This window comes from Giraffa tippelskirchi, chromosome X (assembly GCF_054371585.1).
Source record: "Giraffa tippelskirchi isolate mGirTip1 chromosome X, T2T-mGirTip1v1.2.pri, whole genome shotgun sequence".
In the NCBI taxonomy this organism is placed as follows: domain Eukaryota; kingdom Metazoa; phylum Chordata; class Mammalia; order Artiodactyla; family Giraffidae; genus Giraffa; species Giraffa tippelskirchi.
Genome location: NC_137289.1, coordinates 119,862,501 through 119,878,039, shown reverse-complemented (window position 1 = coordinate 119,878,039; position 15,539 = coordinate 119,862,501). Strand labels below are relative to the sequence as shown.

Below are 15,539 nucleotides of genomic sequence, written 5' to 3'. Positions count from 1 at the left end.
GTAGGGGAGTCTGTTAAAAGGAAGCAAACAAAAAATCACAGATTTTTAGCCAGTTAGTAATAGCCCCTTAATGAAGCGTGTGTAGTGCAGGAATCAAATCCTGGCCCATCAGAATTTGAATATACGTGATGAAAGATTCCAATGGATAGGATCTGAATTCTTCCTAGATCTTACAGGGAATGAGGCAGGAAATGATTGCAAAGGAGGGGGTCAGCCCCAAAGGTGGCTGGTCCAATCTTAACTAGTGCTGTTAAAAAACACACCAAATGTTTCTATAGCATTCTTTCTGCTGCATTTTCTTTATTTCAAGCCACAGGTCTACTTGGAGGATCATGCAGCAAGTGGCTTATAAATAAAATCAGTCTATGAATAGTGTCATCACATTAAGAGACAGAATCACTGGATTCTCTCCATAGGTAAAGAGCTCGCATCTTTGGAATCCATGAGTTGGTAGTATTTACGGCATACCTAAAATGGGACAAAAATCATATATATCAATAATAATCAACATGCAATTTAGGAGTTAAAGCAATGAAGATGATTCGATCATTATTGAGCTAGAAATTCCATATGATTCCTAAATATTGCTTCACAGGTAAAATGCAACAAATATAACTGGGCCAATTTCAAAATTAGCAAATGAACGCTATTGCTAACTGTTTACCAAGACAAGTCATTCCAATTTTTCTCAAATCTCAGCATATGTTACCAAGAGAGATCCTAAAGATGGCAATCATATCTATTTTGGAAGTCTGGGAATTTGGACATTTACTGTATCCTTTAGCTTAGAGATATGTTATATATCCTATTTTTTCAAAGACCAAGCTTTTTCATTCTGTACTGGCATCAAAGGGAAACAGAAGGGGAAAAAATATCGATGAAAACATTCAGCTGCAATGCTATTTTCTTTCCTTTTCCAGACCATCATAATGCAGCCAAAAACAAACAAACAAGCAAAACAAAACAAAAAAAACCTCACGATAAAGAAAAAAAATAGAACTTTTCCTAAAACAGAATTAAAAAAAATTTAAATTATAGTTCTTCTGGGGAATACTCAGACTCTTCCACCAAACATTCCTGAGAAGCAGAAAGAAAATAAGCATCTGCTAATTCTGTACAGATTTATGTATACAGAAGCCTTTTGTAAGGTGTAAAGCACTAATACCAACATGGTTGTTATGGAAGAAAAAGATTTGAACAAATTTATTATAAACAAGAACACAGAAAAAGGTAAATCTAATTTTAAATTCTCATGCACATAATCATGAAATTTTATCATAATTTAAAAGATAATTTAATGTTCTGCTAATGTAGATAATTTTTATTCCCTTTCTGCTAATGTAAATAACTTTTCATTCCATATTTATATATAGTGCTTTAGTGATGATGCCAAGCTGATTAATGCTTGTCAGACTTCTAAAAACAGATGTTCTCCCATATCAATAAAAAATTTTTACATTTTAAACCCAGGTCATCTTGTAATTAATTAAGAGAAATAATTCAACTCTTTCCCTAATTAAGAAGATTTTTTAAATGTTTCACTTTCTTGGCAACATATGAAGTATGTCATTTCCATTTAGGCCATTAATTTGAAGAAAAACTGAGCTATTATCAGGAACAACTTCCAAAAATGATTATTATATTTAAATTAATGCTGGTTACACAGTGAGTTTTATAATGTACTGAGCAATTTTACTTTTATAAGAATATTCAGAACATGCAAAAGTAATAATTCAGTTTGAATTTCACCCCCAATTTATTTCAGCAATAATTAAAAAAAAATTTCAGTTCACCAATGTATTCTCTTAACTAAAATAAAAGTGACAATACATTTTCCCCAGGTTTAGAGTTTTACAGAAACTCTGCTAACATACTCTGGCCGAAAGTCTTACCAGGATTGAAATGTTAAGACTTGTGTAGAAGATTTTCATAAGCATGAAAAACAACTTAGGCACATTTGAAAGCAAATTCAATTGATTTCAAATACTATACATTTCATCTAACACTCTGAACATCCTTTCATTTAAGCATGAACAGTAGTACTTGTGCTTACTGCTGCACTTGCCAGCAGAATGTAGCCCCTCAAAGAAAATCATCTACTAAAAATCAAAGAGAATAAAAGCAGAGTCACAGTCCTTAATTCTGAATTAAATGGTATATTAACTAGACCTTTAATAGATTTTCCAGGTTCCTAAGAACAGGAAGAAGGAAAAATACTGAAAACTTTCTGTTGATTTATACACAAATACATTAACGCTAACTCATATAATTGTCTAATTTAAAGAGGAACTGACCTGAGAGGTACCTTGCTCCGATTAACATTACCACGCTACTCACTATAAAAAAGCCCAAGGGTAGACTACAGAAGATACTAGGGTCACCTGTTGTCATCCGAGTAGGAGGGAATTCCAGTCAAGCAAACCAAAAGAGAGACACATAATTACAATATTTGTGTTAAGAATCACATGATAGCAAAAAAAAAGTTATAAAAATAGTATCAAAGAGTTATTACTTTAAATCAAAACCAGAATCCAAACTGAGGGCTTATGACAGTTAACAAACGGTACAGATAGCATGCCACAAATAGCAAGAACATAGAGCATATAGACCAACATAAACCTTCCACTGGCAAAGCCAAAGAAAGCTGAAGGAGAACTTTCTTTTTGGGAGGCTGCTGATTTTAGCTTTCTTGGTTCTTCCCCAAAAGATACTAAGTGAGCAATCCCATTCCCCATCCAGATTAAAATTATAGATCCTTTGGCTATCAGAGAAGAGTTATATTAGTCCAATTCATGAGTTTGAAAATGAATTTCAAACCCTATTGGTTTCATTTTCTTTTTTACACACAGTTGGTATAACAAAATGAACCTGAAAATTAATGTTACTATAATTTAAAAACTAAACTGTATTAATCTACATTTTAAAATATTGTCTGAGAACACAATTGTTTTGATATTTTCTAACCTGATTGAAAACATTTCCTTTAAAGAATAGCTAGATAGATACAGACATAGGCTTTTCTTGAATTTAAACATTATGTATCTTGAACATTTAACAATTTTTGAAGAAAATGTTATTTTGGTGGGTTTGGAGTACAAAGTCATGAAGTCATTACTTATCATAAGCTCTCTCCAAAAAATATTAAATCCCCAATCATTTCTACAACATTTAAAACATATTAAATTGTATGTTAAAAATTCTTTACATTCCATTCAAATATAGTTACCAACAAGAAAATAAATATGAATGCTTCAAAATTGGCAATATGCTTTGGAAATTAAGCTAACATAATATTCTTCCCATAAATTAAAACTATTTAAAGAGGATAAGAGGCCAGGCAGCAATTTGAATAGCCTTATGAGATCATCAAAACAAGATTCTATCTGTACTATTATTACATAGCTTACATTGCATGAAGAACAATCAGCATTTCACTAATTGAATATTGTTATCTGGATTATTATACAGTTTTTGAGACTCTCAAAATGTTGTACATGAGTGCTTTTCATAAATCTACTACAAATTGTTTTTTACACTTTGCCTTAAATACACTGCAGCCTAACTGAAACAAAAATCAAGTTTGAAAAATCGAAAGCTCTCAAAAAATCAAATTATTTTATCATCAATTCTGATGGCAGAAACAAAAGAATCATGTAATTGTCTTTATCCACTTTTTCTTGGCATTTTAAGTTCACTGACAGTAAGGTAAGGAAACAGAGAGAAAATGATAATTGGCTTTGTGGGAACTTGGCGATTAAAATCATATCCTCAACTGCAAGTAAGGAAGAAGTATGTATGGTATCAACATGGAGGCAGATACAGCGAGGGAGGGGAACAGGTTGAATTGTGCCATTTTATTTATTTATTTGGCCATATAATATTTTTTTGGCCATAAAATAAATAAAATACATTTTATTTATTTATTTTTTGGGAGCATGCGGGATCTTGTTCACTGACCAGGGATGAACCTGTGCCCCATGCATTGGAAGTGTGGAGTCTCAACCACTGGACTGCCAGGGAAGTTTCTGTGCCATTTAAAAAAATACAACTAGTCAAAGAAATCACGGAACTCATTTTCATCAGCTTTTAACTGAGGGCAACCAGAAAATAAATCAGAGTGCACGGCTGTTGCGTCCTTCAAAGCAACTACCACTGTGCTACAAAAAATACCTATGATTGAGAAGTTTAACTGCAAAAGGTCTCAAAACTGCAGACAATCTTAGCAAGAAAGGCTTTGTCACCATCTTAGAAAGAAAGGTGGGTCTCAGAACAAAAGATGTCAAGACAATGGATATTAAGCCTAAAGCTTATTTAGGATAATAAACAAAAGCTTCAAGTAGAAACAGGATGATCCCAGAAGCTTCTCTGAAAAGCTAGATACATTAAAAGTGGTTCTTGGGACTTCCCTGGTGATCCAGTGGCTAAGACTCTGGGCTCCTAATGAAGGGAGCCCAGGTTTGACCCCTAGACAGGGAACTAGACCCCACATGCTGCAACTAAGCACTGGTGCAGCCAATAAATAAATAATTTTTTAAAAAAGTGGTTCTATACTCACTTCGGGGTTGGAAGGCAGGCTATATTTCATTTATAAACTCCTCTCTCTTAAACTATATGCTTCAAAATATTATTGGCCATTGTTTCATTCATTAAATTCCAAATCTTGTATTTAGCAACGGATTACAATATCATGCCATATTAAAGGTATGTTAAAGGCTGTTTCAATATTAAAGGCAGCTCAGAGCTGTTTACAACTAAATAGTTTATTTATGGTAGATACCTTCCCATCTAAGTGATTAAAAACAAAAGTCCTCTAATTTCTGCCAAGAGCATTTCCCAATTATGACATTTCTAATTTACTATGCTTGGTACTTTTCTTCCTCTTATTTCAATGAATTCTCACAACATACACTCACTAAGGGCTTGGGAGCAGTCTAGGAAGTCGTGAAATGTATTATGAAATCAATATAGCTTTTGGTCGGTTCAGGTCATGAAGACAGCCTCCCAAAAAGGCAAAGTCAGTTACGAAGAGAAAAAAAAAAGTTTAGTTGATTTTTTTTTTCATTAGGAAGAAACTAGAAATACTTTTACTTTTAAGAAAACTAAGTTATCAATCAAAGTACCAGGAATAAACTAATAAGGAAAGGTATGGCAGGATAGAGATAAGCACATATATCAATCTGATAATTTACATTTTATGTTTAGAACTTTAAGTATTTTCAAAATGTTAGAAACTATGAGCATATGATAATGCTATTCTTCAGAGCAGCCTTGCTAAGTATAAACAGATACTTAAAGAAGCTATTTAACATACTAGGACAAAGTGGCAATAACAAAAAAAACATTTTTACCACTTTCTGAAGACTGAGTTGTAACCCAACCCATTGATTTCATCACAGCTTTCTTCCATGTAGAATAACGAATTTCACTTTCTAGAAATAGAAAGTAGGAAAACCATACATAAGAAAGGCAGTTTACTGAATGTTAGGTGGCAGACTGGACGGGAGGGGAGTCTGGGGGAGAATGGATACATGTATACGTATGGAATCATCTGCCAGGAGACTCCAGTTCGATTCCTGGACTGGGAAGATCCACTGAAGAAGGGATAGGCTACCCACTCCAGTATTCTTGGTTTCCCTGGTGGCTCAGACAGTAAAGAATCCGCCTGCAGTGTGGGAGATCTGGGTTCAATCCCTGGGTTGGGAAGATCCCCTGGAGAAGGGACAGCTACCCACTCCAGTATTCTGGCCTGGAGAATTCCATGGACTGTATAGTCCATGTGGTCACAAAGAGTCGGACACAACTGAGCGACTTTCACTTTCACACGTATGGCTGAGTCGCTTTGCTGTACACCTGAAACTATCAATAACAACTGTTAGTTACTATGCTACTGGGAAGTCGCTCAGTCGTGTCCGACTCTTTGCGACCCCGTGGACTGTAGCCTACCAGGCTCCTCCGTCCATGGGATTCTCCAGGCAAGAATACTGGAGTGGGTTGCCATTTCCTTCTCCAGTGGAACTGCCCGACCCAGGGATCGAACCCAGGTCTCCTGCATTGGAGGCAGACGCTTTAACCTCTGAGCCACCAGGGAAGTCCGTTAGTTACTATACTCCAATAAAAAATAAAAAGTTTTTTAAAAAAGAAAGACAGTTTACTAAGATGTTCTAAGTACTAATATTCACTCATCATTCTTGACAAATTGTTTCACTTATTCAACTGATGTTTGTTACACTGTATTTAACTGACATGGAGCTTTACCAGGACTCCGATCCCAGTATGGCTGCCAAAGACTGCCAGTGACGGCAGAGAGAAGCTTGTGTGGAAGTTGGAGGGAAATTCAGCCTGGTCTGCAAACTGAAGGGAGATGCAGAGACAGGCTACCTGCTAAGACCAGGTCATTCACAAGCAGGTGGTGATGAATTAGAAAGGAGAATCCTATTTGATCTGCCTTCTCTTTGGGGGAAGGCAGAGGACCTTGGAAAGTGAAAGTCGCTCAGTCGTGTCCAACTCTTTGTGACCCCATGCACTGTAGCCCGCCAGGCTCCTCTGTCCATGGAATTCTCCAGGCTGGAATACTGGAGTGGGTAGCTGTTCCCTTCTCCAGGGGATCTTCCCAACCCAAGGATCAAACCCAGGTGTCCCGCATTGCAGGCAGATTTTTTACCATCTGAACCACCACAAAATTCACTATGATACCATTTTATAGACAGCTTTTTAAAAAGGTTTAAAACAAAATTGAATATATAAAACCTGACTTTTGTACACAAACTTAATTACAGGTATTAGAGCTTCCCAGGTGGTGCAGTGGTAAAGAATCCACCTGCCAATGCAGGAGATGCAAGAGACATGGATTTGATCCCTGGGTTGGGAAGATCCCCTGGAGGAGGAACTGACAACCCACTCCAGTATTCTTGCCTGGAAAGTTCATGGACAGAGGAGCCTGGCGGGCTACAGTCTATTGGTCGGTCTTGTGGCTTAGTGTTGTTTGTTGCAACAGTGAGTCAAATATTTAATGCTCATTGATGTAAATTGTTGCTGCTTTTGTCAGGCTAGCCCTGCTGTGCTTAGTTAAAAGTTACCAGAATGGTCCTTAGCCCAGTTAATCCTGTCCTAAAACTGGGCATTGGCACTAAAGATGACCCAATGCAGACATGATGTGTCGGTGGTCTATATATCTCCCTTGTCACTGTCAGAAAAGGTTACACTAACAGGCTACTAATAAAACTGATACTGTGGCACTGTTATCCTTGTACATGAAGAGACTATAAACAGTAGAAGTGAATGGTAAAACAGTGATTATAGAAGTTTGTTTTTTTTTTTTTTAATAGGGAACTATTTCTCTTATTCACATTCATTCAAATATGAAGCCAAGTATGTTCAGCAGCTGAATATGAAATTACCTTTGCATTTGCAATCTTATTTCATTTCTTGATTTGTGACTAAACCACCAAACTCTCTCTCCCTTTTCACAGTACACCAATCTTCAGTTTTTACAAGTACCCTCACTGAAAAAGGTAACTGTGGAGCACAGGGAACTATACTCAATATTATGTAATGACCTATAAGGGAAAAGAATCTGAAAAACATAGTATATATAATTGAATCACTTTGCTGTACTGCTGGAACTAACACAACATTGTATTAGAAATCAACTCTACAATAAAAATAAATAAAAGTACCCTCAGCGTTGATCTGAGGTTCAAATCGCTCCATTGTGACAGCCGACAAGTCCTCAGGCTCCAGACTCCAGACTCCAACCCCTTCTGCAGCTCCTGCAGCCATGGCGGCTCCCAGGGCAGTTGTTTCAGGCATGGACGGCTTCACTGAGGGGAGCGAACAACATCACTATCTTAGCAGTTACATATGCCTGAAAAATCAGTTCTTCCAAAAAAACATGACTATTGGGGTTTGAAGGAATGAGGGTTACTGACCTACTGGAATATACAGAATGTCTGCTTGTAACTGCATAAGGATTTTGTTGTTGGTCATTCCACCGTCTACCTGCAAATGGCTGAGTGGAATTCCACAGTCGCGGTTCATGGCGTCCAAAATCTGAAAAAAAAAAAAAAAAACCCAGTGCAATGAACATCATCAAAGTACCACACAGTAATATCTCAGAAAATAGCCATCTTCTACTTAAAAATACGCAAAAGCTCCCCAAAGCCTACAGAAGGAAAATTGAGATTTCTTCTAGGTCCTCCTTGATCTGGTTACCACCAACCTTTTCTCTTACCACTCCTCTGTACTCACCTCTATATTCAAGCAAGCCAGACAACTCTATTTTGCACCCTGATTTCCTGCCGTGGTATCTATGTTTGTGCTACTACTCAAATCCTTTGCCTAATATGTGTCGCTCAGCATCCCCTCAACTGTAAAATGCCCAGTGCCCAGCAGCTAACAGGAACTTAGAAAGTAATGACAGCTGGGAAAAGAAAACAAACTTGCATTTATTACATCACAGTTTAGGCAGGCTTAATTTAAAAAAAAAATTGGGGGGGGGGCCTTACTGTGCAGCCCATGGGATCTTAGCTCCCTGACCTGGGATGGAACCCGTGCCCCCTGCAGTGGAAGCATGAAGTCTTAATCACTGGACCGCTAGGGAAGTCCCCAGGCTTAATTTCTGATTATGCTGGGAAGATTGAGGGCAAGAACAGAAGTGGGCAGCAGAGGATGAGATGGTTGGATAGCATCACTGACTCAATGGACATGAGTTTGAGCAAACTCTGGAGATGGTGAAGGACAGGGAAGCCTGGCGTGCTGCAGTCCATGGGGGTCACAAAGAGTCGGACACAACTTAGTGACTGAACAACAAGAACAAGCTTATTAAATTCTCATAAAATTCTAGCATATACATATATATAAAATTGGTTTAGGAATAATAAAGGTGGATTAAGTACAGGAAAAAGGCCCATGTTGATTACCTCTCGAGTTTGGAAACAAACAGCTTCTAATGCAGCAAAAGCAATATGGCATTTATTGGTGAACTGAGTGAGCCCACAGATGATCCTAAAAATACACACAAAGATTTTTAAGATTAGAGCAGAATAAATGAGTCATCAATCGGGAATGTGCTAAATATGGAAAGGTTGAATTTGGTACATAGACGTGTACGGGGTCAGGGGGGGAGCCAAAACTGGGCACAAACATTAAGTAGCTGGCAAAATCCTTATAGTCTACAATGTTGCATCCACATATGAAAAAGTTCATGATCTATCTGAATAGATGACAATAATATAAAACCAAATCAATATTCATTTAGATGATGGCCTTTTGATACATAACTTGCAGGTATCTTGAAGATAAATGATAATAATACTAACATGAATAGGAATATGGCCGGGGCTTATTTTCAGATGACATAACTTCATGGTTTTTTTTTTTCTAATATTTATTTATTGATTTGGCTGAACCAGGTCTTAGTTGTGGCAGGTGGGATCTAGAACCTAGGTGCCCTGAACTGGGAGGGAGGGCAGAGTCCCAGCCACTGAACCACCAGGGAAGTCCCTGGAGTTCTTCTTTATGTCATGCCACGGGGCATGCAGTGTAGTATCTTAGTTCCTCAACCAGGGATTGAATCCATGCCTCCTGCAGTGGAAGCGTGGAGTCCTAACCACTGGACAGCCAGGGAAGTCCCAACTTCTTAGAGTTTAAAGGTTCTACAATTATACTTCCCAAGTATAAAAGATTTCCTCCATATTTCAAAATCATTTGAAAATATAAAACTATTAACCAATAAGTTCTTAGCTAATATAGTAAATAAATCAAGACTGACAAAAGCATACCTTATTTTCAATTCTTACCCTCTTGCACTGGGCTCCCAATAAGGTGCATACAGCCCCGAAAATGCTGGGACGAAATAGCAGCCATAAGAAGTACCTACTTCTTTAGCAAGTTTTTCTAACATTAAAAACAAACGACAACAACAAAAAAAAAACACAAAAAATCATTCTAGTATATACTACTTCTTTCCATCAACAAGCACACGTGTTTAAAAAATTAGGACGGGACTTTTGATTTCCTAATATGCAGTACAGCAAAATGTTGCTAATTGTAGCAGAATACAAGCAGCAAGAAAAGCAAATTTCTCCACATTGAATACCTACCACTAAAATATAACCCAGTCCAAGAATGACAGGAACTGGATTAGTTTTGTTAAGGTATTGTAGCTCATTTCCACTATTTTTAAAAAAATATTTAATTTATTTTCGGATGTGCTGGGTCTTTATTGCTGTGCACAGGCTTTCTCTAGTTGCAACGAGTGGCAGCTGCTCTCTAGACATGGGGCACAGGTTTCTCATCGCCAGTGGCTTCTCTTGTTGTGGAGCACCAACTCTGGGGCATGTGGCCTCAGTAGGAGTGGGGTATGGGCTTAGATGCCCCATGGCATGTGGGATCTTAGTTCCTGGACCAAGGATTGATCCTGTGTCCGGTGCATTGGCAGGCGGATTCTTAACCATTGGACCATCAGGGAAGTCCCCATTTCCACTATTTTTAAGGTTGCTGACTAGCAGATGAAGAAGTGGCCTTCATTGCATTCGGAATCAGAAATGTGTCCCTGTGTGTGTGTCTGTGTGTGTGTGTGGGTCTGTCTGTGTGTGTGTGTCTGTGTGTGTGCGTCTGTGTGTGTGTGTCTGTGGGTGTGTCTGTCTGTGTGCGTGTGTCTGTGCGTGTGTCTGTGTGTGTGTGTCTGTGTGTGTATCTGTCTGTGTGCGCGTCTGTGTGTGTGTCTGTGTGTGTGTGTCTGACTGTGTGTGTGGCTGTCTGTGTGTGTGTGTCTGTATGTGTGTCTGTCTGTGTGCATGTGTCTGTGTGCGTGTGTCTGTGTGTGTGTCTGTGTGTGTGTCTGTGTGTGTCTATGTGTGCGTCTGTCTGTGTGCATGTGTCTGTCTGTGTGTGTGTGTCTGTGTGTGTGTCTGTCTGTGTGTGTGTCTGTGTGTGTGTCTGTCTGTGTGTGTGTCTGTGTGTTTGTCTGTGTGTGTGCATGTGTCTGTGTCTGTGTATGTGTGTGTGCCTGTGTGTGTGTGTCTGTCTGTGTGTGTGTGTCTGTTTGTGTCTGTGAGTGTGTCTGTTTGTGTCTGTCTGTCTGTGTGTCTGTGTGCATGTGTCTGTGTTTGTGTCTGTGTGTGTGTCTGTGTGTGTGTCTGCGTGTGTGTCTGTGTGTGTTTCTGTCTGTGTGTGTGTGTCTGTCACTGTGTGTGTGTCTGTGTGTGTGTGTCTGTGTGTGTGTCTGTGTGCATGTGTCTGTGTGTGTCTGTGTGTGTGTCTGTGTGTGTGTCTGCATGTGTGTGTCTGTGTGTCTGTCTGTGTGTGTGTGTCTGTGTGTGTTTCTCTGTGTTTGTGTGTGTGTGTGTCTGTCAGTGTGTGTGTGTGTCTGTGTGTGTGTCTGTCTGTGTATGTCTGTCTGTGTGTGTGTCTGTGTGTGTCTGTCTGTCTGTGTGTGTGTATCTGTCTGTGTGTGTGTGTCTGTCTGTGTGTCTGTGTCTGTGTGTGTGTCTGTCTGTGTGTGTGTGTCTGTCTGCGTGTGTGTGTCTGTGTGTCTGTCTGTGTGTGTGTGTCTGTGTGTATGTGTCTGTGTGTGTGTCTGTGTGTGTGTGTCTGTGTGTGTCTGTTGGTGTGTGTGTGTCTGTGTGTGTGTCTGTGCGTGTCTGTCGGTGTGTGTGTGTGTCTGTGTGTGTGTCTGTGTGTGTGTCATTGTGCGTGTGTCTGTGTATGTGTCTGTGTGCGTGTGTCTGTGTGTGTGTCTGTGTCCGTGTGTCTGTGTGTGTCTGTCTGTGTGCGTGTGTCTGTGTGTGTGTCGAGGTGTGTTTTTCTCTCTGTGTGCGTGTGTCTGTGTGTGCGTGTCTGTGTGTGTGTGTCTGTGTGTGTCTGTGTGTGTGTCTGTGTGTGTGTGTCTGTGTGTGTGTCTGTGTGTGTCTGTCTGTCTGTGTGTGTGTATCTCTCTGGGTGTGTGTATCTGTGTCAGTGTGTGTGTCTGTGTGCATGTGTCTGTGTGTGTGTCTGTGTGTGTGTCTGTGTTTGTGTCTGTGTGTGTGTCTGTGTGTGTGCGTCTGTGTGTTTGTGTCTCTGTGTGTCTCTGTGTGTGTGTGTCTGTGTGTGTGTCTGCGTGTGTGTGTCTGTGTGTCTGTCTGTGTGTGTGTGTGTGTGTCTGTGTGTGTGTGTCTTTGTGTCTATCTGTGTGCGTTTGTCTGTGTGTTTGTCTGTGTGTGTGTGTCTGTGTGTCTGTGTGCGTGTGTCTGTGTTCGTGTGTCTGTGTGTGTGTCTGTGTGTGTTTTGTGTGTCTGTGTCTGTGTGTGTGTCTGTCTGTGTATGTGTCTGTGTGTGTGTCTGTGTGTGTGTGTCTGTGTGTGTCTGTCTGTGTGTCTGTGTCTGTGTGTGTGTCTGTCTGTGTGTGTGTCTGTGTGTGTGTCTTTGTGCGTGTGTCTGTGTATGTGTCTGTGTGCGTGTGTCTGTGTGTGTGTCTGTGTGTGTGTCTGTGTGTGTGTGTCTGTGTGTGTGTCTGTGTGTGTGTCTGTGTGTGTCTGTGTGTGTGTCTGTGTGTGTGTCTGTGTGTGTCTGTGTGTGTGTCTGTGTGTGTGTCTGTGTGTGTGTGTCTATCTGTGTGTCTGTGTCTGTGTGTGTGTCTGTCTGTGTATGTCTCTGTGTGTGTGTCTGTGTGTGTGTGTCTGTGTGTCTGTGTCTGTGTGTGTGTCTGTCTGTGTGTGTGTCTCTGTGTGTGTCTTTGTGCGTGTGTCTGTGTATGTGTCTCTTTGCGTGTGTCTGTGTGTGTGTCTGTGTGTGTCTCTGTGTGTGTCTGTCTGTGTGTCTGTGTCTGTGTGCGTGTCTGTCTGTGTGTGTGTCTGTGTGTGTGTCTTTGTGCGTGTGTCTGTGTATGTGTCTGTGTGTGTCTCTGTGTTTGTGTCTGTGTGTGTCTGTCAGTGTGTGTGTGTGTCTGTGTGTGTCTCTGTCTGTGTGTGTCTGTCTGTGTGTGTGTCTGTGTGTGTGTCTGTCTGTGTGTGTGTCTGTGTGTGTGTCTGTGTGCGTGTGTCTGTGTGTGTCTGTGTGTGTGTCTGTGTGCGTGTGTCTGTGTGTGTGTGTCTGTGTGTGTCTGTCTGTGTGTGTGTCTGTGTGTGTGTCTGTGTGTGTGTCTGTCTGTGTGTGTGTGTCTGTGTGTGTGTCTGTGTGTGTCTGTCTGTGTGTCTGTGTCTGTGTGTCTGTCTGTCTGTGTGTGTGTCTGTGTGTGTGTCTCTGTGTGTGTCTGTGTGTGTGTCTGTCTGTGTGCATGTGTCTGTGTGTGTGTGTCTGTGTGTGTGTCTCTGTGTTTGTCTCTGTGTGTGTCTGTCGGTGTGTGTGTGTCTGTGTGTGTGTCTGTCTGTGTATGTCTGTCTGTGTGTGTGTCTGTGTGTGTCTGTCGGTGAGTCTGTGTCTGTGTGCGTGTCTGTGAGTGTGTCTGTCTCTGTGTGTGTATCTGTCTGTGTGTGTGACCGTCTGTGTGTGTCTGTGTGTGTGTCTGTGTGTGTGTCTGTCTGTGTGCGTGTCTGTGTGTGTGTCTGTCTGTGTGTGTGTATCTGTGTGTGTGTCTCTGTGTGTGTCTGTCTGTGTGGGTCTGTCTGTCTGTGTGTGTGTCTGTGTGTCTGTCTGTGTGTGTGTATCTGTCTGTGTGTGTGTCTGTCTGTGTGCATGTGTCTGTATGTGTGTCTGTCTGTCTGTGTGTCTGTGTGTGTGTCTGTGTGTGTGTCTGTGTGTGTGTTTGTGTGTCTGTGTGTGTGTCTGTCTGTGTGTGTCTGTGTGTGTCTATCTGTGTGTCTATGTCTGTGTGTGTGTCTGTCTGTGTTTGTGTCTGTGTGTGTGTCTCTGTGTGTGTGTCTGTTTGTGTGTCTGTGTGTGTGTCTGTGTGTGTGTGTGTCTGTCTGTGTGTGTGTCTGTGTGTGTGTCTCTGTGTGTGTCTGTGTGTGTGTCTGTGTGTGTGTCTGTGTGTGTGTGTGTGCGTGTGTGTGTCTGTGTGTGTGTCTGTGTGTGTGTGTCTGTGTGTGTCTGTCTGTGTGTCTGTCTGTGTGTGTGTCTGTGTGTGTGTCTTTGTGCGTGTGTCTGTGTATGTGTCTGTGTGCGTGTGTCTGTGCGTGTGTCTTTGTGCGTGTGTCTGTGTGTGTCTGTCTGTGTGCGTGTGTCTGTGTGCGTGTGTCTGTGTGTGTGTCTGTGTGTGTGTTTCTGTCTGTGTGCGTGTGTCTGTGTGTGTGTGTCTGTGTGTGTGTGTCTGTGTGTGTGTGTCTGTGTGTGTCTGTGTGCATGTGTCTGTTTGTATGTCTGTGTGTGTGTGTCTGTGTGTGTGTCTGTGTGTGTCTGTCTGTCTGTGTGTGTGTATCTCACTGGGTGTGTGTATCTGTGTCTGTGTGTCTGTCTGTGTGCATGTGTCTGTGTGTGTGTCTGTGTTTGTGTCTGCGTGTGTGTGTCTTGTGTGTGTCTATGTGTGTGTGTCTGTGTGTGTGTCTGTGTGTGTGTCTGTGTGTGTGTCTGTGTGTGTGTCTGCGTGTGTGTGTCTGTGTGTCTGTCTGTGTGTGTGTGTCTGTGTGTATGTGTCTGTGTGTGTGTCTGTGTGTGTGTGTCTGTGGGTGTGTCTGTCTGTGTGCATGTGTCTGTGTGCGTGTGTCTGTGTGTGTGTCTGTGTGTGTGTGTCTGTGTGTGTATCTGTCTGGGTGCGCGTCTGTGTGTGTGTCTGTGTGTGTGTGTCTGACTGTGTGTGTGGCTGTCTGTGTGTGTGTGTCTGTATGTGTGTCTGTCTGTGTGCATGTGTCTGTGTGCGTGTGTCTGTGTGTGTGTCTGTGTGTGTGTCTGTGTGTGTGTCTGTGTGTGTCTGTGTGTGTGTGTCTCTTTGTGTCTGTGAGTGTGTCTGTTTGTGTGTGTCTCTCTGTGTGTCTGTGTGCATGTGTCTGTGTGTGTGTCTGTGTGTGTGTCTGTGTGTGTGTCTGTGTGTGTCTGTGTGTGTGTCGGTGTGTGTCGGTGTGTGTCTGTGTGTGTGTCTGTGTGTGTGTTTCTGTCTGTGTGCGTGTGTCTGTGTGTGTGTGTCTGTGTGTGTGTGTCTGTCTGTGTGTGTGTATCTGTGTGTGTGTCTCTGTGTGTGTCTGTCTGTGTGTGTGTGTCTGTCTGTGTGTGTGTCTGTGTGTGTGTCTGTGTGTGTGTCTGTGTGTGTGTATCTGTCTGTGTGTGTGTCTGTGTGTGTGTCTGTCTGGGTGCATGTGTCTGTATGTGTGTCTGTCTGTCTGTGTGTCTGTGTGTGTGTGTCTGTTTGTGTGTCTGTGTGTGTGTTTGTGTGTCTGTGTGTGTGTGTCTGTGTGTGTCTGTCTGTGTGCATGTGTTTGTGTGTGTGTCTGTCTGTGTGTGTGTCTGTTTGTGTCTGTGAGTGTGTCTGTGTGTGTGTTTGTGTGTCTGTGTGTGTGTCTGTCTGTGTGTCTGTGTCTGTGTGTGTGTCTGTGTGTGTGTCTGTGTCTGTGCATGTGTCTGTGTGTGTGTTTGTGTGTCTCTGTGTGCGTATGTCTGTGTGTCTGTGTCTGTGTGCGTGTCTGTGTGTG

At 41.5% G+C, this 15,539-nt stretch overlaps 1 protein-coding gene across 1 annotated transcript in view; it reads right to left on the bottom strand.

The window, feature by feature from the left end:
• Positions 1 to 283: 283 nt before the first annotated feature.
• LOC145535245 (glycerol kinase-like) overlaps positions 284 to 15,539 on the bottom strand; it is a 25,635-nt gene continuing 10,379 nt past the window's right edge. Inside the window, exons 4-10 of the mRNA XM_081563589.1 lie at positions 9,798 to 9,894; positions 8,919 to 9,003; positions 7,929 to 8,049; positions 7,677 to 7,820; positions 5,349 to 5,429; positions 2,295 to 2,381; positions 284 to 468 (exon numbers count right to left, since the gene is read on the bottom strand). Coding sequence (XP_081419715.1) covers positions 458 to 468; positions 2,295 to 2,381; positions 5,349 to 5,429; positions 7,677 to 7,820; positions 7,929 to 8,037 — 432 coding nt within the window. The 5' untranslated portion in view covers positions 8,038 to 8,049; positions 8,919 to 9,003; positions 9,798 to 9,894 and the 3' untranslated portion in view covers positions 284 to 457. The remainder of the gene's footprint in view (positions 469 to 2,294; positions 2,382 to 5,348; positions 5,430 to 7,676; positions 7,821 to 7,928; positions 8,050 to 8,918; positions 9,004 to 9,797; positions 9,895 to 15,539) is intronic.